The sequence below is a fragment of the Nipponia nippon genome, unplaced genomic scaffold, assembly GCF_047370975.1.
Source record: "Nipponia nippon isolate SJK-2023a ecotype South Korea unplaced genomic scaffold, ASM4737097v1 scaffold_17, whole genome shotgun sequence".
In the NCBI taxonomy this organism is placed as follows: domain Eukaryota; kingdom Metazoa; phylum Chordata; class Aves; order Pelecaniformes; family Threskiornithidae; genus Nipponia; species Nipponia nippon.
The window spans coordinates 10,114,828-10,141,169 of record NW_028262333.1 but is presented as its reverse complement, the minus strand read 5'-3'; the positions used below and the strand labels follow the sequence as shown (position 1 = coordinate 10,141,169).

General features: G+C 45.9%; 2 protein-coding genes and 1 long non-coding RNA gene across 12 annotated transcripts in view; 1 reads left to right on the top strand and 2 right to left on the bottom strand.

Annotated features, from left to right (window-relative positions):
• Positions 1 to 86: 86 nt before the first annotated feature.
• LOC148056167 (uncharacterized) lies at positions 87 to 11,053 on the bottom strand. 3 transcript variants are annotated; one of them, XR_015703894.1, is made up of 3 exons: positions 10,934 to 11,053; positions 8,766 to 10,229; positions 87 to 3,119 (listed from the first exon to the last, which is right to left on the bottom strand). It is a non-coding gene; the product is annotated as an uncharacterized LOC148056167 (long non-coding RNA). The 3 variants fall into 3 exon arrangements; XR_015703895.1 differs by lacking the exon at positions 10,934 to 11,053 and having other exon boundaries at positions 8,766 to 8,945; positions 9,954 to 10,752; XR_015703893.1 differs by lacking the exon at positions 10,934 to 11,053 and adding an exon at positions 10,503 to 10,752.
• Positions 11,015 to 20,777, top strand: SKP1 (S-phase kinase associated protein 1). Of its 3 annotated transcripts, none has more exons than XM_087753973.1 (6): positions 11,015 to 11,148; positions 13,910 to 14,006; positions 16,457 to 16,530; positions 17,751 to 17,894; positions 18,583 to 18,723; positions 19,503 to 20,777. In XM_087753973.1, exons 2-6 carry the CDS (start codon positions 13,910 to 13,912, stop codon positions 19,536 to 19,538), a joined length of 492 nt encoding a protein of 163 aa, XP_087610099.1. In that variant the 5' UTR covers positions 11,015 to 11,148; the 3' UTR covers positions 19,539 to 20,777. The 3 variants fall into 3 exon arrangements, with proteins under 3 accessions (XP_087610099.1, XP_087610101.1, XP_087610100.1); XM_087753975.1 differs by lacking the exon at positions 11,015 to 11,148 and adding an exon at positions 15,751 to 15,894 and having other exon boundaries at positions 13,933 to 14,006; XM_087753974.1 differs by lacking the exon at positions 11,015 to 11,148 and adding an exon at positions 15,721 to 15,894 and having other exon boundaries at positions 13,937 to 14,006.
• Positions 19,854 to 26,342, bottom strand: part of TCF7 (transcription factor 7) — a 77,558-nt gene continuing 71,069 nt past the window's right edge. For 3 of the 6 annotated variants that reach the window (XM_087753965.1, XM_087753967.1, XM_087753966.1), the window contains one exon: positions 19,854 to 26,026. In XM_087753965.1, the coding sequence (XP_087610091.1) occupies positions 25,726 to 26,026 (301 nt within the window). In that variant the 3' untranslated portion in view covers positions 19,854 to 25,725. Of the gene's footprint in view, positions 26,050 to 26,342 lie in introns of all 6 variants that reach the window. The other 3 variants (XM_087753968.1, XM_087753970.1, XM_087753969.1) reach the window with 2 other exon arrangements.

The following is a 26,342-nucleotide window of genomic DNA, read 5'->3' as shown; positions in this document are numbered from 1 at the left end:
TACAGCTGGATGGGTTTTATAAACTTGCATAGAAATTTCCACCTTAAATAACTAAAACGAAGGTGATTGGAGTGTGCTGGGAAACTCTGACCTTTTGAATTCTGTCCCAGGGAGGTGCCTGGTCATTGATGTCATGCAGCTGAGGACAGAGCTCGCTCATTACTGACACGTTGCGCTCTTTCCCTCTTGGTGCTCTACTGAAATATTCAAAAATGGAAGAATATAGGATAACTTAATTGATTGAGTGTGGCTTTTTTTCAAGTGTAAATCTAAGTTTGAGTAATTTACAATGTAGGTGCTAATACTTAAAATCATTTTCTGAAAAACTAAGAATAAAATCAGTTTTCTAAATATTAAAGGAAATAACTTGAAATGTAGTACTACGTGTATTGCCCAAGCTTCCCTTCTGAAAAACAGTGGTATGTGTTTTATGTTAACTTCTGTTAAAATATTTCCTTCCTACTAATTTGTTTCAGAATTTGAATCCTGATTTGATTATTTTGTTCAAAACGGAAATTCAAATTTTATGCCGCCTTAAGGCTTGTGCTTGCAACTTAATGGACAGGTCTTAAAACAATGGCCAGGTATGTCTTAATAGAGGACTCCTAATATTCCTGTTGTTTAAGAGACTTTAAATTCCTTGGGCACAAGGTAGACTCCGCAACAACATACAGGATTTTTTTTTTGTACACTGTTTACTTCTAAGGGAGTGTACAGAAACTTTGCAAGTGTCCAACTTACCTGGAGGCGTAGTCCTAGACGTACTTTTGGGGGGCTTTCTTGCTTGTCTGCTGGAAGACGGCTGAATTCTCTGACTTGCAGAGAAGGTGCTGCGTTTCACCAAGCCTTACTTCATCCCTTTTCTGAAAGGCTTGAGTGGTTGCTTTTTTCTTCAGCAAAAATTCAGACTTGTCCTGTAGGTTGGGTTCCAAATGGTTTCTGGAGAGCGCTCAGGCTTCTGCAGTTTGATCTCTTACAGGAAGAAGTGCGTACTAAAAATAAGTGCATCTGAAGTGTCTTTTTTTAGTGTATCGGGAACTTTTGCTTTGATCGCCATTAAAAAAAATCCTTTGCTGCAGAGAGTAGTTCACTTTAAATTCCTTTCGCTTGCCGTTCTCTGTAAATGTTTTTGTAGACAGAACTTTGTGCTTTAATTGACACCATTCCTTCAGGAGTAATGACTTTGCCCTATTTTCTCTTTTCCCTGTGACTTTAATTGGCGGGGGAGCAGTCAGTTCATTTGTTCAGTTGCCGTACACAAATGCAAGCAGTTGTCAGTGGAAAATGTTGAAAGTCGCTCCAGTTTTTGCACTTTCCCCCCATAATTATGCTGTGACTGGCCGCTGGACGATTTCATTGGGAATATCACAGTGTGAACAAAAAAGTGTTACTCTGATGGAGACTGGCCAGCAGCAGTACTAACCAGCTAAAAGCATGTTTGGGAGATTCAAGAGGAGAAAGAAAACTTCAAGCAGAAGTAATTACTGTCTGATTTATTGGTAGCCGGTGGATTAAAGTTCACCTGAGCAAAACTTCCTTCACTTCAAACTGTGATGATGCTGGCTGCAGAGAAATGAGCATAATTAGGGTTTGTACTTGTTTCCGAGGTCAGTGTTGATGTTTCCTTCTTCACTACAAAAACTGGTAACTTCCATGAAATGGGAGTAGCTGGAAATCCCATACTGTGGTGGTTCAACCATATTTTTTGAAGCAGGATAGTTAAACCCGGGGGTCAGTGAGGAGGGCCAACCTTGGGATATGACTTGTCAGAAGGCTGTCCTGAATGAAACGTCACACTTTTCTACTAAGAACTTCTCCGTTTTTCTTCTGTTTCTCAGGATTTGGATAGAGTCAGTAGAATCCTGGTGGTGGACAGATGGGGGGGGTTGAGCTTTCTACATTACATTTTACTTAAGTCAGGCTTGCTGGTGTCCTGTCATTTGGCCATTTCTCTGAACTTGTGTATCAGACTGATGTAAACACCCTTCATTTGTGGAGGCCTGTCCTTCTGAACTAGGGGGTCACTGGGTCAAAACCAAGAGACGAAATTACACTCCTACACAGGAAAACATTCAGTAATGTTGTTTTTGAAAGGAAAAATGAGACGGATTTGAAGTGTGTAGCTTTGCCGGGTTTTTCCCCTTCGCACCTTTCTGCACCTTCCCTCTGCCTGTTCCGATCTGTGCTTTGTTCCCTCCTCCTACGGCTGCTCTACCCATCGCCTCCGGGCCAGCGATCCCCGGGGGCTCGGCTGCCCTGGTGTCCCGCTTCCGCAGAGCCCCCGGGAGCGGGGCTGGCTGCCGCAGCAGCCCTGCTCCCTCGGTGACCGACGGGGAATGCTGTCTGCACAGGTGGACATTTTCTCCAAGGTAAATCAGCGCATGTGCTCCTGGGCTCTGCTCCTGTCAGATTGTTTCCAGCTGCTGACATTTGCATACACGTTCAGTCTCCCTGCTTCGAATGCTTGGGCAGCGTTCCCTATTTTAGATCTTCTGGCAATACCCTGGGAGGATACTTGACGTGCGGGCAAGTGACGACACACAGAGCCAGTTGCCCTGTTCTTCCCTGTGTCTGGATGATAACGGAGTCAATTCTGCCTTGGGAAAAAGGTGGGGAGCATACATACTGCTGATGAAAGCCCTGACACTTCATCTGCCTGTATTTCAGTCTGGTTTAGTATCAAAAGTCCATCTGGAAATGTTAGCGGAGAAAAGACATCTGAGCATTACTGATACCTGCTAATCCACGCTTCCGTGTTCTGCGTGAGGGATTTTCTTTTTCTTTTCTATAGTAGTAAGCTTAAAAACTGAAAGTCATTTTCATAAAGTAATTGTTCATTAAGAGCCTGGGACAAAGTCTTTGCTCTGGCAATTCAGAAATTCAGCCTGAATCTTAAAGGCAAAGGATTTCCTCATGTACGCTACAAAACCAAAACTGTTGCGCAAGTGCTAGGTTTATTTTGGGCCTGTTTTCATAGTTCCATAAACACATCCCTCTGTTTTTCCCCTCACCCCTTCGTTCCCTCAGTAATACTGGAGCGCAGTTCCTGCTGCTGGAGGAGCTGTGACCTCAGGAGCGGGCCCAAGGGTACATGCGCTTGGTCGTTCTGGCAAAATGGTCTGTAAGAAGAGGCAAGTGTGATCAAATCACAATTTTGAATTTCAAATTACATGCTGCTCCAAATTCAGTTCCTTGAAGATGTGGCTCCGCTCTCACCGCTTCCTTATGCACCTGTCACACACTCGCTTATCACTTACTCTTTAATTGCTACTTTTTTTTATCTATATGCTGAGCACTCATGGAAACTCAGGATAGGTTTTAGGGGTTAAAGGTTAAAGGAATGGTTTTTGAAGTCTTGCAGAACGCGTAGGGTGCCTTCCGCATGCTACAGCAGTCACTGCACAGAGTATTGGCTCTCTGCAAGTCCCAGGAGAAGGTTGGAAACGGGTAAAGTGTTAATAGAAACCTTTTGGTACCCATGAATACACTAAAAAAGCCCTGCGGAGTAAGCATTCATGAGTCAGCCTACTGTGGTTTTTGAAAAAGTTATTTTGGTGCTCTAATTCGTTTGGCCGTGCTCCTTTTGGATGAGAATAAAGGCAAGCTGCTCTCTTGAGCAAGGGACCAGAGTGCTTTGGCGTATAGACAGGAAAAAAAGGCTGAAACAACACTTTTGGTTTTAAATTAAGCGGTGCTGCATGTTTTAGCCTTTCAAAACTTGTGCTGTGGCTTAAAAGCTTTATTCTTTAAGATGGATTGAACTACACCTCCTGATCTCTTAATTACTCTATGGTGAACAGAACTGCTTGTGGATGAAGGTTAAACTGATCGCTGCTAGTGTATATAACATTAATCACTAACAGTACCTAAGTATTATGTATAGATAATTAGCCAACGTACGGGGAACATACGAAACCAGGTTAGATGTAGTAGCTTTTAGAATCGGAGGGCACTGTAGCACGGGAGCAGGTTGACTAGCGAGGCTGCAGGATAGCCAGTCTTGGAAGTTTTCAGGGCTGGGCTCGAAAAAGCCACAGCTGAGCTGGCACTGGTGCTCGTGCTGCTTCAGGGGCAGCGCCAGGTCCTGTCCAGCTGACGGTCCTGTGTTTAAAACAGCATCTTACTGGGTTACGGTACGCGAGGCTCAGGATCGGTGGTTATCTTCTTGGCTCGTTCTTCGAAGTGCTGTGAAGCTGTCAAGACTTTGGTTGTGGTTTGCAAAACATCAACTAGAAATAAATGGCGGGGGCTGGGTATGTGTTCTAATAGCTTCAAACCAGCATCGGTTTGCTTTTGCTGACCTTGCCGACGGCTGCATCGTGCCAGACTACGCTGCCCTGCGACCCGTGATGGAAGAGGAGCAGCAGGATTAGGGGTGAGAATCCCGGATGAAAACTTGCAGGCAGGTGCTTCTGATGAGAAGACTCCGTTTTGCAGACACTTGTATCATTGCGTAGGGTTGTATAAATCAAACTAAACCTTTGCTATTTGGTCCTCTTGTTGACTTCTGTATACATCTTCCTCATCAGATTTCCCCTAAAAACAACTGTTCTATTTGGAGGGGTTGGGGGTTTTTTTTATTTTCATTAAATATATAAACTGTTTCAGGATTATTCATTTAAAACCAAAAGTGCTGAACTATCAAAGAGGAGTGTACTGGTAATTGCATGATCGATTGGGCTGAAAGGCTTTAGCCTGGCTCCCAACTGCCTTTATTTTTCAGGAGTTGGAAAAAACACCCACCGCCCCCCTGCCTAATCATAAAACTTGCTGTGAAAACCCCTTCTTTATCGTAGCAGGCAGTGCAAGAGCGGTCAGTGACCACTGCTCTCTGCTGCCTCTTACTTTATAAAGAAAAAGGGGGGGGCCCTGGAGGAGCCTTGTCTGAGAAGCTCTTACGGTGCCCGTTCCACGCTTGACCCGCTTTGCAGGCAGCTTTGCTCCTTTTCTGTTGCGTTTGTCCTCGGGGAAGAGGAACGCAGCCCACCGCTGTGGAAGCGGGGACCCCTGCCCAGGAGAGGGGGTGCCGCAGCTCCGCGGGAGCCTGTTCTCCTTTCTTCCCCTTCTCAAAGAAAGGCTGGTGATGGGTTCTGCCTTGTGTCCGGTCATGACTTTATCTAGCTTTAGCTCAGCCAGCTCAAAATGGCACTAGACTGTTCCTTTTTCCCTGCCATCTTTTTTTTAAAATGCTTCGAATTAGCCTGACTTCTGAAACATGCTATATTTATTCCCATGGTCTTTGAAACCTCAAAACAACTGCTCTTTATCATCTGTGGCGTCGGAAGCAGCCCGGAATCTGCTTTTTGGACCTGGAACAGCTCCAAGGTTGAGGGCCGGTGCCGTGCAACCCTTTAAAGCCAACCTAATTCACCGACTGACGCTGGGTTCTCGGGGACGTTCGCGGTTTTATACCTCGCCCCTCGCAGCAAGCCCGCTCCTCGCCTCTGCAGCCTCCCCTCCCAGGGCGCGGCCCCGGCGCCACCGCGCGGCTGCGCCCCGCCGCTGCCCCCCCGCCGCCGCCGGGGGCTGCCCGCTCCCGCCGGGCCGGGCCGCGGCTCGGCAGCCGGACCGGGCCGGGCCGGGCCGGGGGTGGGGAACGCGGCCCCGGCAGCACCTTCCTCGGCACGAACGCGGCCGCAGCACGGGCAGGATCCGCGCCGGGCTCCTTCCGAGCCGTCCCGGCGGTTTCGAGGATGCTCGGGCGCCAACGGCACAAAAATGGGTCTGTTAAAGCACGGGGAGGTGGAGGGAGGATGCGGTTGGGAAGTAGGTGCTGCAAATACGCTTGAGGGAGGGGTGTTTCTATTTTTAATCCCCCCCCTCCCCATCTTTAGTCTTCTAAACGATCTTGAATCCCTGTCATTATGTAAGGGGAATAGGAGTGTTAGTAGAGGAAGAAACAGAAGCTGATCAAGACAAAAAGCAGTTGGTGTCGCCTGCTTGGCAGCATTTGGTTACTGAGTTCTGTCAGTCTGCCAGCGTGTGCTGGTTTTGGCTGGGGAAGTGTTAATTTTCTTCAGAGTAGCTGGTATGGGGCTACGCTTTAGATTTGTGCTGGAAACAGTGTCGATAACACAGGGACGTGTTTGTTCCTGCTGAGCAGTGCTTACACAGAGTCAAGGTCTTTTCTGCTCCTCACCCCGCCCCACCAGCGAGCAGCTGGGGGGCACAGGGAGCTGGGAGGGAGCACAGCCAGGACAGCTGACCCCAGCTGACCAAAGGGATGTCCTACGCCATGACGTCATACTCAGCATGTAAAGCTGGGGGACGAAGAAGGAAGGGGGGGACGTTTGGTGTGATGGCGTTTGTCTTCCCAAGTAACCGTTAGGCGTGATGGAGCCCTGCTTTCCTGAGGATGGCTGAACACCTGCCTGCCGATGGGAAGGAGGGAATGAATTCCTTGTCTTGCTTTGCTTGCGTGCGCGGCTTTTGCTTCACCCATTAAACTGTCTTTATCTCAACCCGTGAGTTTTCTCACTTTTCCATTTCTCTCCCCCATCCCACCGGGGGGGGAGTGAGCGAGTGGCTGGGGGGTGCTTAGTGCCGGCCGGGGTTAAACCCCGACACAGCGTTAATCGGATTCTCATCCAGCTGGTGGGCTCTGCCACCCACCGTCCTGCGTTGCTGCGGTATGACTTGGACACCTTCTCAAGGATGCTCCTGTAACACAAGTACCGATAAAGTGGAAACACAACAATTAGCTTTTTCCAGAGTTATACTGAGAACAAGAATTTTCCTCTTCTGCTGTGTTGTTGCAAGATTGCTTTAAACAACAGTGGCACAGGCCTTTGAGCTCAGCAATGTCTTTCTACCATTTATCTCACGTGAATAATTCCGATGTTTTCTGTTTTTACGCTGATCCAGCCACTTCTCATTTTTTCCCTTGTCGATGTGGCCGTTTATTTTAAAAAATGTTCCCCATCTTTTGTATTCCTGAAAAAAAGGAGGATTTTTGCTGCAAGTCTCATTATCCCCTACATGTAGATTAGGTTCTTGTTCAGCTTCGACGGTCACGCCTCACTTTCCAGCAAATCACACCCGGCTCTCTCTGCTAGAGCCCTGTGCTCTCGGGACCCTTGAGTCCAGCCCGTGCCAGTCCCCCATCCCTGCGGTTCAGGAATCCAGGCTGAGTTCTGCCAAGTTTCCCAGCTTGTTGATGGAGCAAAGTGGAGATCTCTCAAGCCTGGTTCTCACTTGGCTTTGACAATCCCCCGTCATGCTTGTGGTATTGAAAAACAATCAGTGTGTTATCACCGTAGTCTGTAAATCACCACCAGCAGCAAAAAACAGTTTCTCTGTGACAGCAGAAGATGCAAAGTGTTTGGAGGCGCTGCGGGGGACAGTAATTTTTGCCTGAGAGAAATAGCCAGGAAGAGAATCCAGGGCTGTGGAGCAGATGCAGTGCTGTGTCCGGGAGGCTGCCCTCTGATGTTCAGCGTGTTAAAGCCCCCTTCCCCCTGCGGCTGCGTCGCGGCTCAGCTGGCTTCACCCGCAGCCCAGTGATGCTGCAAGTATGTAGGTCAGAGCTCCTCTGGATCTGGTAAGCGTTCAATCAAGCTTGCACTGATCTTGGTTGCTGCAATCTTTTCAGGTATTTGCTTTAGTGTTAAGCTTCTCCCTTCCTCCTCTGGGTTCTCAGTGGTAAAAGGCCCTTAATTGTAAGTTATCTGTGGCTGATACATGGTGCAATTATCTTTACGGCTCAGGGTGGCAATGCTTAGGTTTAGGATTATTTGCATTGCAATGATTACCTATGTACGTAACAATTGAAATTGGGACACCCGTTTTTGAAAAATCTTGTTCTTTGCCTTGCAGCTTTAGTGAAGGATGAGTCTTTCGTGTTATTAATACTGACTTACTGGCAGGACTTTGGCTATCAACGCTGCAGCAGCTGCTTTTTCACGACAGATAACAGAAAGCATCTGGACTAGCTGGGGCGGTTCATTGTACGATATGTAGGGCACAGTGGGAGGTGGCTGTCGTGTTATTATAGAATATCTGTGACGGCCATCTGCCACTTTTTTTGGGTATGGGGTGTTTTTGTTGTTTTAACTTTCCCAGACTTCTAATTCGACAGCTAAATTCGAAGTCCACCATGGACTGAATTTTCTCCTTTAGAAAGCTGTAGAGAGCTGTATCAAGTATAAAGCTCATCAACAGCATCGCTTTGAATTCAAATCCATACACAGATCATAATTAAGCATGGAACTTAGCTTTCAGCCTGTTCCTAGATTTTATTAATTTGTCTTATTGCAGAGAGCAAACCCCATCCCCCCTCTGCTGAGCCTGATTTGCAGTCTGAGAGCTTGTGCTCGCTGATCATGAGCCAAATCAGAAGCCATGGTCTTTGGCAGCATTGGGAAAGGGGATTTAGGATTTGCAGATACATTTTCCACAGACCACCTTCTGTCATTGTCTGATCCTCCAAACCAAGGAGTTTTAATATAAATTAAAAAAGAACATTTAAGGAAAATAAACGCAGTATTGGTTTTGTTTTTTTTTTTTTTAGTGTGGTGAATGTGGTTCTCAGCACCGGAGTACAAGATGGAGTGACTGAGAAGAAAGAGGTAAATGTGATGATACTACAATCAAAAGGTCACACTAGGCATAGTTTGGAGGCTTTACACATATATGTGAGACATATATATATTAAAAGAATGATAATTAATTCCTGATGAATGGTGAACAAACAGCTTATCTCGTTACTAATACCAGGATCTTTGAGAAACCTCTGTTGGCATCAAAGTCTGCTGTAAAAGCATCACCTGACATCTTCGGATGCTCACTCAGCTGATACGAAGAGTTCCACTGAAGTGCATGTTACAGAAGCGTACAGTAATTCAGGCTGAAAGGGACCACGGAGGGTTTAGCTCCATCTTCAAAGTCAGATCAGGTTCCTCAGAGTCATCTTCAAATGTGCTCTAACTAACGAGCTGCTCGGCATCCTAAAGCCCATGAAACAAGATTCCCAAGTCAGGCAGTCATCTCCAACAGTTCTTCGGAATTTATGTAGAAGCCTCTTTAAGTGGTATGACCCGATGTAGAATAGCCTCGCTGTCACCTGAGCTCTCAGAGGTTCTTCCTGGCTGAGAGTCTGTATTTGAGTCTTCCATCTCTCCAGGGAGTCAGCCCTAACCAACGGACTATTTAATATTACATACTATAGTATTTGCAGTCTCACTGGTTATGGCACTCAGGTAGAAAACTAAGGAAAGAAAGACTCAATACTTCCGTGGCTAGGCTACTGTCCTGGGCTGTGGACTCCGCAATCATAGAATCATTTAGGTTGGAAAAGCCCTTTAAGATCATTAAGTCCAACCATTAACCTAACACTGCCAAGTCCAGCCACTAAGCCACCACTAAACTAAATCAGCAAAGCAAGCTTCTGAACTGGGAATTTCTGAATCTCAGGAAAATTCTTCATGTTAGAAGATATTTTCTAGCAGGTATGACTGTCATTTCTTCAATAAGGTGTGTGGTGCACAGCCTGGGATTCTCTGGGACCCTAAGGAAAGGGAAAGCTGGGACTTATGCTGTACTTGTGCTCTGCAGTACAATGCTGTTGCAGGTACCAGTCTGCTTCCAGGTAGCCTGGCTATGTCTGCATTGAAGTGCTGTGAAAACGTACTTCAGTTCTAGAAACATTTTTCATTAAGATTTGAAGTAAAGCAAATTGTAATAATCATGGGTTGTCAATGTGTAAATATCTTAACTACTTAAGAGCCACTTTGCCATGGACAGCTGATGCAAACCCAGGCTCAACAGAGTAGTGTGGAAAGAGTGCTGTGTGTGACGGCACAACGCAGAACCCCGGGCACCTCACGGTTACTTTGGTGCACCCATACCCTGGTCTGCCTTCCTCACTGAGCAAAACCCTTCAGATCTCTCTTTTTCTGAAAACCTAATGCCTGTCGCTATCTAGCACATATTCTTGACCCTTCAGGAAACATTACCTGTGCTGGGGTACACCGCTAAATGCAGCACTGCTTTGGCCGCATTTCGGTGGTTCCTGGCTCCTAGTCCGCTCCTCCAGCCTGGTGGCTCCTTGCGCAGCTGCTGTCCAGAGATGCTCTAATGGGCTCCGGCCATGGGCAGAGCTGTAGCTGTCTAAAATTCCTGGTGGGAGCTGGAGTAGGTGTTCAGTGACTGCTAGTTAGACCTAAATCCATTTCTAGCACCATGAACTGTCCTGAGCTGTCACTCACGTATTTCCACTTGAGGAGAGCAACCTGTTATTGTAACAATTTGAAATCAGCCAGTTTTTCAGTGCAGTTTTGTAGTTAAAATGTTTTCTGCTGCCTGAGTAGCCACTGCAGGTCGCATTTCACTGTATTTAGATGCAAGACGCTACCGCAAGCAGAGGCAGCCTTACCCAGCTCCCGGCCTTCAGCTCCCCTCACGGGGGCTCCCGCACCCCTCGGGCTTTCTCCCCGTGAAACCCCGCTAGAAGGAAAACACCTAACGTGGGCTTGTAGTGACCAGTCTGGGTTACTCTCAAGTACCGTTTTCAAGCACACACGATGACAGCCGTGCCCGCTGGCCGGTTGTTTCCCGAGGAGAGGGCACCGGGCCGGCCTCCAGATACCGCAGGCCGCCCGCCGCACCGGCACCCTTCGCCATCCCGGGTGGTTTCCACAGGGACGCCCCGCTCCCCTTCGCGGGCGGCGGCACAGGCCCGGCTCTCCCCAGCGCCGGGCACCGGGCCCAGCACCGGGCCGGGCCACGGCCGTGGCGGCCCCTCAGGGGCGCGGAGGGCGGGGGAGGGCCGCAGCCGTTGGCCCGCGCCAGGCGCCCCCGCCCATTCTGCGGCTCCGGGCGCGGCCGCGCTGCTGCCTGAAAGACCCGACGGCGGCCTGTTCGCTCCCCCGCCTCGTTTCGGCTCCGCTTCCCCCCTCCCCGCCCCGCGAAGGGCGGCGCGGGTCCGTTTTTTTACCGTCAGCCGCGCTCCGCGCCGTTCGGGAGCCAGGGCCGGGTGTTTTGCTCAGGCGTTCGCGGCCGACAGCCCGGCGGTTGCGAGGCAGCGAGAGGCGGGTCCTTCCCCCGCACCCCTCCCCCGCCCTATAAAGCCGCCGCCGCAGTTGGGCCCCGAGCGCCGCCGCCGCCGCCGCCAGGTCCAGTCAGCGCCCAGCCGGACGCCGCCGCCTCACGGTGAGGCCTGCGAGCCCGGGGGGCCGCTCGGAGCCGGCGGGGCGGGGATGGGATGGGTGCTCGAGGCGGCGGCAGAGGCCGGGCCCGCTTCCCCCGTCGAATGGGCCCCGCGGCCCGGCCTGGCCCCGCTGGGCGCGGGCGGCCGTGGCGGCGGGGCTCCCAGGCGGTGGGCTGGGAGGGCCGCTGAGGGGGCGGGCCGAGGCCTGAGCCCTTCCTGGGCAATGCGGGGCTGAAGCGCCCGTGGGCCCCCTTGGGGGGGGGGGGCGAGAGGCGGCTGCGGGGTCTGGTAAATAAAGCGGGGGCGATCCCCGCCCCGGGCCGCGCAGCGCCTGCGGAGCCGGACCCCCCCTCCTCCTCCCCCCGTGGGGCTGCTCCAGGGCACCCCGAGTATCTCTTCGTAGCGGGGGGAGCTCTGGGGCGGCGGCGCGAGCGGAGGGGCTCGGGTGTGACTTCAGTAAATAAATGCGGCGTTACACGCAGTGACACGGGGAGGTGGAGGCGGAAGGAGCGGGCATCCAGCCGGAATGGCCTGGGAGCCATGGAGTTGCTCAGTAGCGCTGTTTTAGAGGGCTGAGCTCCGCGTTTCAGGCTTATTCATGCAAATTACTGTTGTAATTCAGGTTTGTCTTTTGACTAGCTCCCAACCTGTTTTGCTGTTGTCGAATAGAGCTTTTAGGACGAGGCTGCTTAGTCACCCAGTTGTGTTGCTATCCAAGGCCTGTCTATTTCCAGAGCTGTATTGCAGTTTGCTAAAAATGACTTTTTTTTTCTTCCAGGAGGCTGTGCTCTGTGGTCTAAAAATAACGAAATTTGGCTGAAATCGTGATCTGTTATCAGTGATAAGGCAGTAGATTAACTTCATTCTACCTGATTCAGACTCTTAGCAGTAACCTAAAGGTCTTGATAAAAGTGGGCTTGGGTGATACAAGGGTCTCAGTGCAATGATCCTTGCAGGGGCTGGACTGGTTTGGGCAGCATCCCTGTGGCGCTGGCTCCGTTGTGCAGCATTATGTAATGCTAGACACCAGCACGGGGAGGCTGGCGTCTGAAGCTGGGTTTGTTCTTGAGTGCTCTCAGGCAATCACCACAAGAACAGATGCGTTAAATCTGAAATGCAGGTCTAGATCGTTATTTTTCAGAGCATCGTTCAAACTACCAACTCGGAACTTAGTTTTAATCAGAATTTTATTTTTGTCTATATGTATTTGTATCTTTGGAACAATCATGACGGTGTCCCTCCAGAACACCCATCTTAACTAGAAGTAGCGCTGTCATATAGGGTTACATGACTGTGTAAACATTAACTAGCTACTCGCTCTGCCAAATGGAAATTAAAGCAATGAGGACTTCAGGCTGGTGCGAGCTGCTTAATAACGTCCTTTGGCTGGCCTCCATTGGATGGGGTTTGTTGCAGTACTGTCAGGCTCAGCCGTACTGATGAGCTACAGGAGGCCTTTAAAGAAGGATAATGTAAGTTTGCTGAAAGTGGTCCAGCTAATTCAATTTTGGTAGTTCAAGTACTACTGTAAGGAACTGGTATGCCTAGCTCTTAGGTTTGGTTGGGGAAGAACACTTGAAAATTAACTGAAGTTAATTTGCAACTTCTAGAGCTTCTCTTTACAGTGCCTTGCAGGCTGTATTTACAAATACTGCTTTAGAGATGTTTAAGCAGGTAACTTGAGGGAAAAAAAATGAAACTGTTGCAATGGTCTGCTGCTAACAAATATTTTGAGTGGTAAAGGAACTTACTGTAGCACATCCTACTAGTTTGTTGAGAACTGATTTATAAAATTTATGTGGCCGGACAGTTAATGTTATCATGTCCTTCAAGTCAGTTGATTCAAGTGCAGCGATACCCAAACAGACTTCATGTGTCCTTTCAGGCAGAAGTTGTAACCTACTAGCTGCTGTATCAAGTGCATTACTTCTGGGTTAGAGTTGTTAAATATCTGGAAAGATGCATCCTTGTAAGCTTTATTTTCCTGCTGGTGACATCTTTGAAGTCTGCTGCTTCTATTGTAGGTCTTACCACAGTTTGTTTGAAAACCTTTGTTAAAATGCGTAGTCATCTTAGTCTTTCCTAATGCTAACAAAGCGCCGATCTAACTTCCTACTTTGTAAGCGTAGTATTGAGTGCTGAAGGCCTTCCTTCTAGTGGTACATTGCTTTTTAATCTCTTCAGAAAACCAAACACTTTTCTGAAGGAAAGCCTTTGGTCCTGAGTAACCTGGTCTGTTTGACTTGAGCGAGGGAGGCTGGACTAGACTCTGCCTAGAGGGGTTCCTTCCAACCTCACTTATGTGATTCTGTTCCAGAGGCTATCATTTGAAAACCGCTTTTGAGATCTGACTTCATTTCGGTAGTCAAAGTGAGTAGCAGTTGTTTGGATTTGAAGACAAGTAGTGTTTTGGAGGTGGTGTTGAAGGTTAATTGAAGAGAAAGATAGCTCTAGTGTTGCACTATAAAAAATGTAAGCTGTATTGACTAATGAATCTTGTGTATTTTATGCTTTCAAATTAAGAGAAAAGTTCTCTTTAAATTGCTTTGGGCTTCTTTCTGTCAATCCCTGTTTCTTAAGCATGAGGATTAATGAATTTAGGCCTGTTGATTCAAGCAGTGAATAATCTGAGTGTGCTTTAAGTGGCACTGGGCTGTCTGCTGTTAGTAAGAACCAATATAAATAATAAAGGTAATGTAGATCTGAGGTAAACTTGTAACATTTGCTGAAAATTGTGTGGAAATAACTGTCCTTCTCTTGTAGATGCCTTCAATTAAACTGCAGAGTTCAGATGGAGAAATCTTTGAAGTTGATGTTGAAATTGCAAAACAGTCTGTAACTATAAAGACTATGCTGGAAGGTAAGAGTATGAAGCCTGAGGATCGCTAGCTCGTGCAGAGATAGCAGTGTGTTCAAGGAAGCCTCTTGAACAGGAATTGTGACCAAAGGAGACAAACCGGTACTGTGCTGAAACAGGATTCCTGTGAAGCAGCTTGCTGTCTTATGTCAGAGCAGCTGGAACAATTGCTGTTGTAGCTTCAACTGTTTTGGGTGGATGTGTTCTTGCAAAAAGCTTAAAGTTCAATCCTTTTGTTAAGAGGACTTCCAGGGAGGCTAGTAAAATATCAGCACCCTGCTGCCTTGCCTGCAGCCTACTTCAGTTTTATAAAAGTTAAGCAAACAGAGCATCTAATAATACTAAAAACTAAGTTTATTTAATCATACAAACCAGTCTTACGATGTAAGTATCTTTCAAATGGGGTGGGAAATCATAAACCAGTGCAATGAAGAAAGAGCTAAAGTGAAACCTGTATTGGGAGCTTATGGATGCAGTTAAATTATTTGGGATAAATACTCAGTTCTGATCTCCTGCTGACATAAATTTGAAACAAAAGAACTCGTGGCGGGGGAGGGGAAATCTGCCAGATGGCTAGGATACAGAGCAAACTGTGTCTAATCCCTCCAGTGCAAATCCTCATTGTTTACTGGTGTTTTTTTCCAGTTTTTGAGTGTATTCATTAATTAACTTAGAAAAAAAAATATCTTGCTATAGATGTAGTTAAAATGATGTTCTTGGGTATAAATCTTTGTCTGGTTGTGACACCTTATACATAAGAGCAATAAAAATAAGGTTGAAGTACTCCAACCATTGAATACTTTTGTTCTGGTAATAAGGTGCTGTTGAACATGACTAGCAACATGAGCAGGAAACAGCAATCGGGTGGAATACATTAGGGAACACAATTCTTCTCAGTTTTCTCATGCAGAAGCTGTGTTGCTGCCAGTGTTTAGTGACACTCAGGTGTTGATGAAAGGGAAGTTACACAAGCACCACAAACTAGCCTCTTGCTAATCTGGGTGAGAACCAGCCTCCTAGTACAGATGAAATGCATTTGCAGTACAGCTATTTCAGCATCAGTTAATCAACAGTTTTGTGTGTTGGGTGCTGCAGCTGAAAGGGGAAGAGCTGAAAGGTGGGGTTGTATCAAGCATCACGAGATCACCAATGAAGTATCATCAATTTTCTGGTAACAGATGAAATTGCTGTTTTGGAGGTGGTGGGGACAAGTTGAGCAGAGTTGACTACACTTGAGATATTGCTTGAACTATTTCCCCATACCAACAATTTTGGACTGGTCACTTCCTACACTAGTATCTGCCACCATGTTCAAAGTATGCATTTGAAGTTTCCATTAATTGGTGATGTATGCAGTGCCCTTTAACGTCAGTATTTTAGTTTCTGAATCTATGAAGTCACTTATTCCAAACAAGTAGTAGTACTAATTAGTATTCCACTAATAATAACAGTAGTTGACTTGCATAAATACAACAGTACATGCTATTTTAATTGTGCACAAACTTGATCAGTGATGATGGTGTGACAGTCGTTTGTTCTTAAAAATTAAGTTAGTTGGTGATGTAGAATTGGCTCATCTGTGCATATAATGAGTGAAGGTCTGTGTAGTTACTCGATTACATAAGTAATTACAAGATGTTAATTTTTGACAGCTGTTAGCATTTGTGTGTGGTATTTGTTCTGTGTATCAAGTTGAAACTTTATGTTTTTATCTCAGTTTTTACTTTGATTCCTTAATTGTATCAAGGGGACAAAGTGACAAACTTTATCCAAACCTGCATTGAGCATGCTGACAGGCTTTTAAAACAAGGAGTATCAGAAGCATGCTTATAAATGCATGCTAAGACAGCGGCACAAATCCTTCAATCAAAAAAGCAAACTTCTTCAGCTGGTAAGAATCTGTACAAGTGCTTCAGAGGCCAGATATGTGGTGTCTCTGTGGCTACAGTATTTGCTGCTCCTATAGAGGACAAAACACGGTCTCTATTTGTCACAGTAGATCTAAATTCTTATTTAATAATAAATTGAATGGGAGATCTAAGTTGGAACACTTTGGTTTAGCTTGTGGATTGAACTGTTGAAAGTGGTAAAAATACATAAATACTTGATTCTTCAACATATCCTATTCCCAGAACACTGAACTAGCAGGTTCGGCTCGAGCAAGTAACTGACTGCTTAACTGATGGTTTATTGATGCTCTCATCTGATGAGGTAGCCTTATTAGGTACTAAGCCTAAACTTGGTATAACCTAATATCTGTAAGGCAGCCGTGGCTCCACAAAGCCTCACTGGAGCTTTTTAAAAGCTGCTGACTTCACCAGTTAGAGGTCCTTTGCTACCAATCCATTCAGCCTCAGTGGTGTTAAAATAGTGGGGAATTGGTGAAGCGGCGTAGTTCAGAAAGGAGTGAATGGTTTTGCCTGCCAATTGCTTAGTCATATTTCCATTTTTAGATTTGGGAATGGATGATGAAGGTGATGATGACCCAGTCCCTCTTCCAAATGTTAATGCAGCTATCTTAAAAAAGGTAAGATGCTGAAAGTGGTAGTGTTGTATGGCAGTAACAAAATGTGAAATTCACGTTGGAGTTGCATGTTATGAACTATTAAAGATACTTTTCATGTGCTAGCTACAAGCTTAACCAACTTGAGGTGCATGAACACAGACATTCAGGGTATCTGGGAACTGGGGTGAGGCTGGCAGACAGATAATGGCAGAAGACCTACAGGGGTGACCTTCTGGAACAGCAGCTGGAGGCCAGACAGGCTTCCTAAGGTGCTGAAGTGGTGGACATCTGTGCGCACTAGTATTTCATGGTATGGAAGCATTGATTTTAATTGGATTCTGTGAACTGAGGTGGCTGTTTGTGAGATCCATATGTTAGGAGAAAGGATTAAGGGACAGGCAGTGGTGAGAGTAACTGGCAGTAGCCATGCCTGTGTTTCAGTTGCAGTGCTTAAGAGACACTGTACACACTCGGTGGTATTAAATTTGTAATAGACCATGATTATTGTTGGGTCAAGTGAGAAAAGCAAAAAAGTATGTTGCTGTCTTCTAAGATGCTTTTTGCGCTGACGTAGCAAGTGCCAAAATAAGCACTGGACTGTTTTGGGCTAAACGCAGGGTTAGGAATTATTTCCTAGTGAACATACACATAAATAACTTCAAACTTGTGAAGTCTCTTGGATTGGCAAAATGGAACAGTATTTTACTTGCAGTAGATCCCTACTCCTTTAATTGTCTGGGTGAGGAGATGGTGGTGTTTAAAAAAAAAAAAGGCAAGCTTGGGAACACGCAAGCCTTTGCCAGGTGAACTTTGTGCTGTGGTGAACATGTCCTGCTGGTAGCTATTACCACTCTATGCTCTTCCCCTATGTAGTATTCTGCTTAAGAATTATGTTTCTGCAAACAGATTAAACACTGCAAAATGAGGTTTAGGTTTCCTTTGTACAGTCTTATGTGTGTTAGCACAGGGTTGAATAACTTCAGAACACCAGCAGCTGACCTTTAAGATTGTAAGTAATTATCTAGCTACTGTCTCAGATGGATTCTTGAAGGCTGTTGTACTTCAGGATTGGGGATCAATTGTTCTAAGATGAAAATATTGGGTGATGGAGCATGTTCATACAGGATTCTAATATTAATCTAGAGAAAAGGGTACAGTTCTTCTAAAATGAAGTTAAGTTATAGTGGGGGCCTAATGGGAGAATCATTGGGATAAAACTTTAATATCAAAACCATAATTAGGTGATTCAGTGGTGCACCCATCACAAGGATGATCCACCTCCTCCTGAGGACGATGAGAACAAAGAAAAAAGAACAGATGACATCCCTGTGTGGGATCAAGAGTTTCTGAAAGTAGACCAAGGAACACTTTTTGAACTTATCCTGGTAAGTACGTTCAAGAAGCGTAAAGGCTGTGCCTGTGAAGTGCGCTCTACTTGTGTGCTTGACAAAATCTTTATGCTTATTGAATAACTTCTTCATGGGGGGGATGTGGGGAGGGCAAGTAGTTCTGGCAAACTACTGGCTAAACTTGTTGAGGATATTAGAGTGCTTGTTAACCTAATGGTAGGCATTAATCTATACTTGCTCATTTATCAGTTAATATCCTTTTCTCAATACAGGGCCCTGTGGATGTCTTTATTCTTGTGGCTCTTGAGTCTTAATTGAGGGCTTACTACTAGAAATGAAGTTCTGGAGATCCGCATCCAAATTAAAATCTAGTTTTGACTTTTAAAATTTGTACCGTATGTGGTACTGAGACAACATGACTTGTCTTAGCTAGTTAACAGCACTTCAACACTGAAGATCTTGAATGCTTGCGGGCTTCTGAAAGCCCTTTGTAAGAGGAGGGGGAAGGGGTGTCTTTCATGGTACAAATGACTTTCCCTTCTGTTTAGCAAGCAAGTTTTAGGTACTGTTACTTCAAGGTTCTAGCTAGAAGCTTCTCAAAGTGGAGATGATCTGTTTGCAGTTACCGTATTCTATAATTTCAGCATAGGCATAACTTTGGTAGTACATCTATAAGAGGCAGAGTATTGATATGGGAGCTTTAAATTTGGAAACTCTTCTACAGGCTGCAAATTACTTGGACATCAAAGGTTTGCTTGATGTCACGTGCAAGACAGTTGCAAACATGATCAAGGGGAAAACTCCAGAAGAAATTCGCAAGACATTCAATATTAAGAATGACTTCACTGAGGAGGAAGAAGCACAGGTACTTGATCTGGGTTTAACTATAATTTAGCTGGTTTTGTGCTGAATTATTGTGTGGTGCTTCATAACTTAAGGTGTGATGCAACTGATTTGTTAACAATAAATGTAAACTAATGCATCAGCTCCTCATGATTGGGTTGCTAGTGGTGGAAGACCTTTCAGTGCCTACAGCGCTTGCAGCCCATTACCTGAAAAGGTCAAAACAAAGGATACTGACTTCCTAGCTCAAACGTGTCTGGTAAGAAAATGTGTAGGATTGTTTGTGGGGGCCTTAGTTTGCTGTTTTGGAGCTGTAGTAAGAATGCTGAAGATGCATTATTGCATGTGGCTAGCAAGGTAAGCTGGTTGGATTCTTGTCTTTAATGAGCTCATTTATCTTAGAACTTGAACAACAAACCAATTGCAAAATGGCCGAACTGGGAAAGATCGGAACAAGATGCCTTGTTTAAATATGAAGGCAATAAGTTGTACACTTAGGTTTGTCTTCAGTGCTATGTCACGAAACAAGCAATTGAGTCTTAAGCTAGTCCATTTGCTTTACTTGGTTGAAAAAATTCAGTTTTGATCAAATCTAGGCATGAGAAATAAATGTCTTGGATTATATTGATCAACAGCTCAGTTTGGAAGACTGACTTTCTAATTAGAAACCCTGCATGAAAGATCAAAGCTGCTTCCAAGTCTATGCCTTCCTGGAATAAGTAATCCTGAATGCTTATGGAAATTTACAGCTACCTTTTAGAAGTTCACTGCAACATATTAATAGTTAAAATCTTCTTTTAGGTACGTAAAGAGAACCAGTGGTGTGAAGAGAAGTGAAGTATTGTGCCTGACACTCGAACACTGTAAGGATTGTTCCAAATACTAGTTGCACTGCTCTGTTCATAATTGTTAATATTAGACAAATGCAGCAGCAAATGAAGTTGTGTTAGCAGGATATTGGTCCCTTTGCATGTGTAGTGTTTTTTTGAGTACAAATTTAAATCTTCTGAGTTTTTACTAGTGTAATTGGATGTCTTTTTACTTTACTCTGCAATGAATAAAACTGAACTAAGTGTGGATTCTGTATGGAAAGTAGCACTTAAGGTTGTCATTTTCATTACACTTTTAAACTGTTCAAGTCCAGTTACAATGCTAAAGATAGACTCCATTGTAAATAAAACCGCCTGTGACTTCTTCCTCAAGAACAAAACACTTGTATTTACAGGGTATCGATAGCTTCAGAAAGAAAAACAAACTAGAATGTGTCTTGGGGAACTACGTAAAGTAAAAAAAGTTACTGGATTTCTTCCAAAAACATTGTGGGGGGGAAAATTAGTATTACGTAAAGCTATATAACTTTCAAGATGGTTTTTGTCCTGCCTTTAACAAAAAAAGGAAAAAGTATCTGACCACTTTCTTGTCCTGTTAGTCTTGCCTTATAGACTAGTGAAAGATGTGATCTAGAACTAAGCAAGCTCCTGACAGTTAAATTTGAATACTTCAACCATGTCTTGAAGACCTGCCTCTAGCTGGTAGCAAAGGAAAAGTGCGTTGCTTTATGCACAGGATGGGTGTGCTTTTATACATGTTACTGTTAAAAGTGGAGTCCGGGTTTGACCAAAAATGACTGACTTTACCAAAGTTAATATTATTGACCTGTGCATGCCATTAGTGGCTCATTTTTAGGCAATTTTAAACAACCCTTGTGATGTAGCTCTTTAAAACATGGTTTCATGTGTCCACAGGAAATCTTAGGCCTTTGTACGTGATACTTCAGCTTGTAGAGACTTCATTATTGCATACAAAGCTAATGCAATATCAGGCTTAACTTCTTTGGACAAAGCCACTTGCAACTAGTTAAACAGTAACTGGTTTTCTGATTTTTATTTTTTTTTACAGTTCCCTTATAGGGAGTAGGGGATGGTTGTGTGGTAGATCTTTGAGGTGTGCTCTTAGCTTGTATTGCATTCCATTCTCTGTATAAACCTTAGAGTAGAATGAACCTTAATAAACATACTTATCTCACTTTAAATATCAGTGTTTCACTTCTGAATTAATAAAGGGCTTTTAAACTTTTGTTTGCAAATGGTTCTAGTTATTCAAAACTTATCACTGAGTGTACAAATCATAGCGCTGAGGCAGTGGTTAATTGAAATAAAACAGATGTAAAGATTTTGTTAAATGACTAAGGCAAGCCACTAGTCAGGCAGAGTGGGCAACTTCTCAGACTAAGTCAGAAGTTAAATAGCAAGCAATCCAGATGGATGTTTTTTGATGGCTTAGCAGCTTTTAGGTAATCTTTGATGTAACTATTAATGAAAGCATTCATAACTTGCTCTAACGCAGCGTTCAAACCCCTGCTTTGGATGCAGCTGCTGCTCACATCTGCTTATTCATGAGGTTGCTGGGCTTGCCTTTGTGTGCAGATTGTGTGGGCATATTATAGATCGTCAGTGGGCATAAAATACTCCAGTGCTGGACTGGGACCTGAGGAAGCCTTTCCCCCATCCTGTCCTGCAAACGATACACCTCTGGTTAAAAGTGCTACTAGAGGAAATCTTCTGATGACGGTTCCTTCTGTGGCTATATTTGTGGTTTAATATTCAGCTTATCCTGCATTCTTACAAGAAATAAATCTATCTGTGTGTAAAACTAGTGTTCCAGAACGCACCAGTTTGTCCTTGGAGTGCTGCGTTGCTACTGGAGAAGGCTACGCTGTAATTGTGTTCGCTGGTGGAAGCCTGTATAAATTCCTTTAGGTGCTGCTCATCAGGCTGGGCTCCGTGTTTGTTAGCAGCCGCTGCCTCACACGATGCCTCGCTATGCCGTGGGGTGAGGAGGAGCCGAAGGCACGCAGTTTGTCCTCCTCATTACCTTGCTTCTGCATTGTTTGCCATGCCTGTGTAACAGACACCTGCCGGCCCGGGGTAGGACCTGCTAATTATTAGAAGAGCTTGCCTAAAACCGAACCTTTGGTGGCCGAATGCTGTAATGGCGGGGCTTCTGCTGAAGCTCCAGGGTTGTGCCAGTTGGCTGTTGATGCTGGTGCCAGTGTGGAGGTACAGCACACAGCGTGCAGGAGAAAGGGCTCCTCCGGGCGCTCAAAGCGTGATACAGCTGCGGCAGGTCCCAGCACTCTTCGTAGCCCTGGTAGTTAGGATTCCATGCAACTTATTTTCTCTAATTGAAATTCCCCTGTAGTACTGTCTCAGCTGCGTACTTGGAAATTCTGAAAAGGGGGAGAGACTTGGCAATTTCCCACTGTTAAACTCAGCGTTGCTGTTGAACTTGCATGGTGCTGGCTTAACGTTTACTTTTTTTAAAGCCATGACATGAGCAGGGGTAGCTCTTCTTGGCTGAAGTGATGAAGTGTGGGGGGAGGGAAGGCAAGGTGTCAGTAGGGATGGTAGAAGAAGGTATTTTTTTTAGTTGTGGTTAACTATTTCAGTCTTACCCACTGAAGACTATTGGAAATTATTCTAAAAACTACTTAACGTGCAAATGCTCAAGGGGGAAAAAAAAAAAGCAGGAATCCTCTTGAATTCTAAGAAATAGTTATTTGACAGTTGGATAAGATTATAACTTCCAGTGGCCTATTTTGAATAGCCAGTCTGGCAGTTACTTTATTTATAAAGCTATAAACATATTTTGAACATAAAAGCCAAAAAATACAAACTCGAAGTAAAAAAAATTACAACAAATGATGGATAGTCATTGGACAAATGAAAGTACAGCTGCAAAACATTTATCCCTGCTACATACATACAGTGGTTTTACTTGGTTTAATGAAGTGGTACTTCCATGACTTCTACATTCAAACTGATTTCAGGAGTTCAAATATGTATTTCAGGAGGAGTTGAAATTGCTGTAAAAGAACTAAAAAAAAAAATTCTTGTTGCGATAAAAACTTAAGGGCAAAGTTTTCCTTCTATTAAAAAAGCGTATTAACAGAGACTAGTAACACTTCATGTAGCATTTCTAAAGACACATTTTTGGTTTTAATAAAAGTAACTTTGTTTTGGCATTGGTTATCAGCCATGGGGCACGTAACAGAAGTTGGTCATGCTCGCTGTTTTGTCTTGGAAGGGGGCGGCTTAAAGTTCCCTTATCTTGTGTGTTTTGGGGGGAAAAAAAATAATTACAATTTCTCAGCTACACCAGTATAAACGGCCTGTGTTGCAGTAGACCAGGCGGCTGGTCGGAGTTCGTACTGTGGTAGCTGAGAGCCCAGGGCAAGGCCTGGCTACGAACCTGTCCGTGCGGAGCAGAGCACGGGGCTGGGACACGGGTGCGACTGCTCCGGCTAACGACGACGAGAGGAGGCCGGGATACAGCCGGGCCTTCTGCCGGTCAGCGTGCCCTGGACCGAGGCAGGCACCACACCGCCCTGGAGGGGCCAGAGGGGCCTTGAAATAAAGGGGTGAAAGTCCCGGTGAATTCTGAAATGAGCGGCGGCCGGCGTGTGTGCGCTGGTACTATTGGGTCCTTGGTCAGGACGCACAGGGTAATACTGTTCAGGGCTCCCCCCTAAATTCCCTCTGGCGTTATTTAGACACATCTGGTGTTTCTTTTGTACCTGCCTTTGCTTTGCTGCTAAGTTACGCGTTTCATCCAACCACAAAATACCCACCGGGTATTAAGTTACACCAGCTTGACACCCAGCGTTGAGTTACGCTGGGCCGCTGTGGCCGATTTGTCATCTGTGGCGTTTACAGTAGCTGACACTTGAACAGCACCTTCCGTCAGAGGGCCGCAGAGTGACAAACGCTGAGCCCAGGCGCAGCTGGGGGTTTTAGGCCATTTTTTTGGTTTTCTTACTCAAGTGATAAAAAGGGACTATGTCAGATCTGGCGAGACTGTGCCGAGTTCCTCTGGTCAGCACAGGAGCATGCTGTTGGCTAAGCTTGCTAAAATAATTTAAAAATGAGCAGATTGCGTATTGATCTAGTGCTATGTCAGTAACCCTCTGAGTGCAGTAAGTACGTGCCTACGTGTACAGGTGGCAGTCGCTTCAGGTAATGCTACTTCTCTAAGGGTTAAAATGATTCTGTCAGGCTTTAAAACGACTCTCTTCAAACTTTTCAGGTTTGTGCACGTAGCTTTCAGTCAGTGCTTCTGAAGTTACATTTACACAGGAGAGAAATCAAGCAATAGGTTTAGATCTTCTAAACTAAAACTGGAATTAAAAAATCTAGCCTACTATAAGCAAAAGTACCTAAATAAAGTGAATAAACCCAAAGCTGGTCTACAGGCTAATCAGGTTTGTTTTTTTTTTTTTTTAAATTTTCAATTTTGGAGGCGTAAACTCGTTTAAAAAGTTATGTTTAGTCCAATGTAAAAAATTAGGGTTTGTGTTTTTGCATTAAGAAAAAAAATATAAAAATATTTTGCACATTATAAAGGTCATCTTAAATTTCTTGCAGTCCTACAATAACATTACTACATAATTTGTATTCAGTACTCTAAAACCTATTCTGTAAAGTAGAAAAAAATAGACCCCCCTCTACCTCTGCATGGTGGTATTTTTCTCTTCAGCAGTCTAGAATCTATTTCTTTCAAGCGGGAAGAGCTCTGCCCTGGACTAGACTGTGGTCTCTGTGAGAAGCTGGTAAACCTGAAGCAAATCAAGAACTTGGATTAATTTGGGATTTACATCGGTCCAGGGAGATCGCAGTCTGTCCACAGTGTTTTTTGTTTGTCAAGCTCAAAATATAAATAAACCACCAGGTACTGGTAAATGCTTTCAAGCTGGAGAGAAGACGTTAACATTTGGCATCATCACGGGGGGGGAGGGAGGATCTTTTAGAAAAAGCTAGAATAAGGTTTTTTTAAAAAGTTACACACCAAATCACGAAAAAAAGGGTTCTGATCTGGCTGCGGGTAGGCGCAGACGGACGGCTGGAGCGAGGAGCAGGTAGTGTGCCGTCCTGCTGCCAGGCTGCCCTGGGGAAGGGGCGAGCCGAGCGCGGCGGCAGAGCTCGCGCCTCTCCTCCGCCCCGTCCGCTCCGCAGACGGCGGCTTGCTGGACGGTGCGGTGGCTCTGCCGCGGGCCAGCCTGCCCGGGCCGCGGGCTCCCCGCGCACCTGCCCTGCCCGCCGCCGCCCAGCTGCAGAGCCGGGTCGAGGCCGTAGCAGCAAACTGATTTTTGAGGTTGGGCCCAGCCTGTCTGGTGAGATTTCTGGCTGTCCACGGCTGCAGTGGACAATTCCAAACAGCACGGGAGACCCTGCACCGAGTAATTGACCATCGGAGCCTTCCAGCGGCCGGTCCGAGCTCCTTGGTTAGCGCTCCCTTCCCCTCCGCCGCGCTCTACGCTCGCGGGATGGGACGTGTCAGCACAGAGACCCGGTACCTGTAAACAGCATCTTCCTGTTCTCACGCAAGAAGTTTAAAAAATTCACCTTGTTGGTTTAAATATTTCATTTCTCTATTGCCCGGTCAGATCAGAAAGCTAGCATCGCTACATTTAATTTTCAGACTTAAGAGCTTTTAAAAAATGCTCCTATTCCAGCTTTTCCAGCTTTTCCAGCTCCGTGGTATAATGGCTATGAGAGATCTGTGAGTGAGTGACTACACTTGAAAGCAGCTCGGAAGGCAGGGAGTGGAAGCCTGTCTTAGGTTGATAGCACCTACCATCTACTGCAGCAAGCTGGGGAGTTCGTCTCTGCTTTCTGCCATACTTGAAGATAATGCAGTAAAAAAAGAAAAAACCCAAACAAACAAAAAAAGCAGCACAGGGCAGGGACAAAAGGCTTGTTTACTCATCAGCACTTTAAATTCTGGCAAGTACTTACTTTTTACCTTTTTTTTGAAATCGCTTTTCTATCTTTAACCCCTCCCCACCCCAAAAAAAAATCCCAAATGAGTTTTCCAGCATCCTTAAGTCATCCTGTTGCCTAACTGCACGTTTTACAGTGAGACGGGGAATTTGGATGGGCCTCTGGTCCTTTTCAGTGGGCAGCGAAACCAAGTGGGAGAGAGCGAAGTGCCCAGTGTCCCAGCCAATGCGGCAGGGCGCGCGGGACTATGTCCCCGTGGAGGCCACGCTGTACGCTGGGGACTCTGCGGGCGCAGAAGAGCACCTGGTGGTCAGTCTGGAGGAGCAGGTGGCGGTTTGGAGGTGAGCGGAGACGGGGAAGGGGTCGGGCTGTTCTCTGTGTGCGGAGTCAGCGGGGGCTGCGAGCTTGTCTGAAGGAAAAGCAGAGGAGATGCATTGGAGTGCGTCCAGAGGAGAGGGAGGGGAGTCTATAGCACTTCCATCGGAAGAAACTGGGCTGGCACAGCGTCCTTCTCCTTGTAAGTACCGAATGCACTTCTTTTTCCTCCTAAGAACAGTGAAGAGAGTTATCTGTGAATAAAGCGTGAGTTCACGGTCACACACGAGAGGTAAACCAGCGCTCGGCGCAAGCCGGGGGCACGCAGCCAGCTGGGGATTCCCGGCCCGCCCCCTTCACCCCGGGCCTTCTCCCCGGCCGAGGCTCGCCCTCCACCGCGGGCCGGCTGCGCCGGGGCCGGGGCCGGGGCCGGGGCCGGGGCGCGGAGGTGGCTGCGGCCCCGCTGCGCTGCGCGGGTTGGCAGCGGCCGCCAGGCGGCGCCATAACGGCGGCCCCGCGGCTGCTGCTGGCAGCGGCCTTCACGGGG

Excerpts from the sequence above, each read along its gene's own strand:
- SKP1 (XM_087753973.1), top strand. The coding sequence starts at position 13,910 with ATGCCTTCAATTAAACTGCAGAGTTCAGATGGAGAAATCTTTGAAGTT. Across the intron at positions 14,007-16,456 it reads TATAAAGACTATGCTGGAAG|ATTTGGGAATGGATGATGAA; the intron begins GTAAGAGTATGA and ends TTCCATTTTTAG. Across the intron at positions 17,895-18,582 it reads CACTTTTTGAACTTATCCTG|GCTGCAAATTACTTGGACAT; the intron begins GTAAGTACGTTC and ends ACTCTTCTACAG.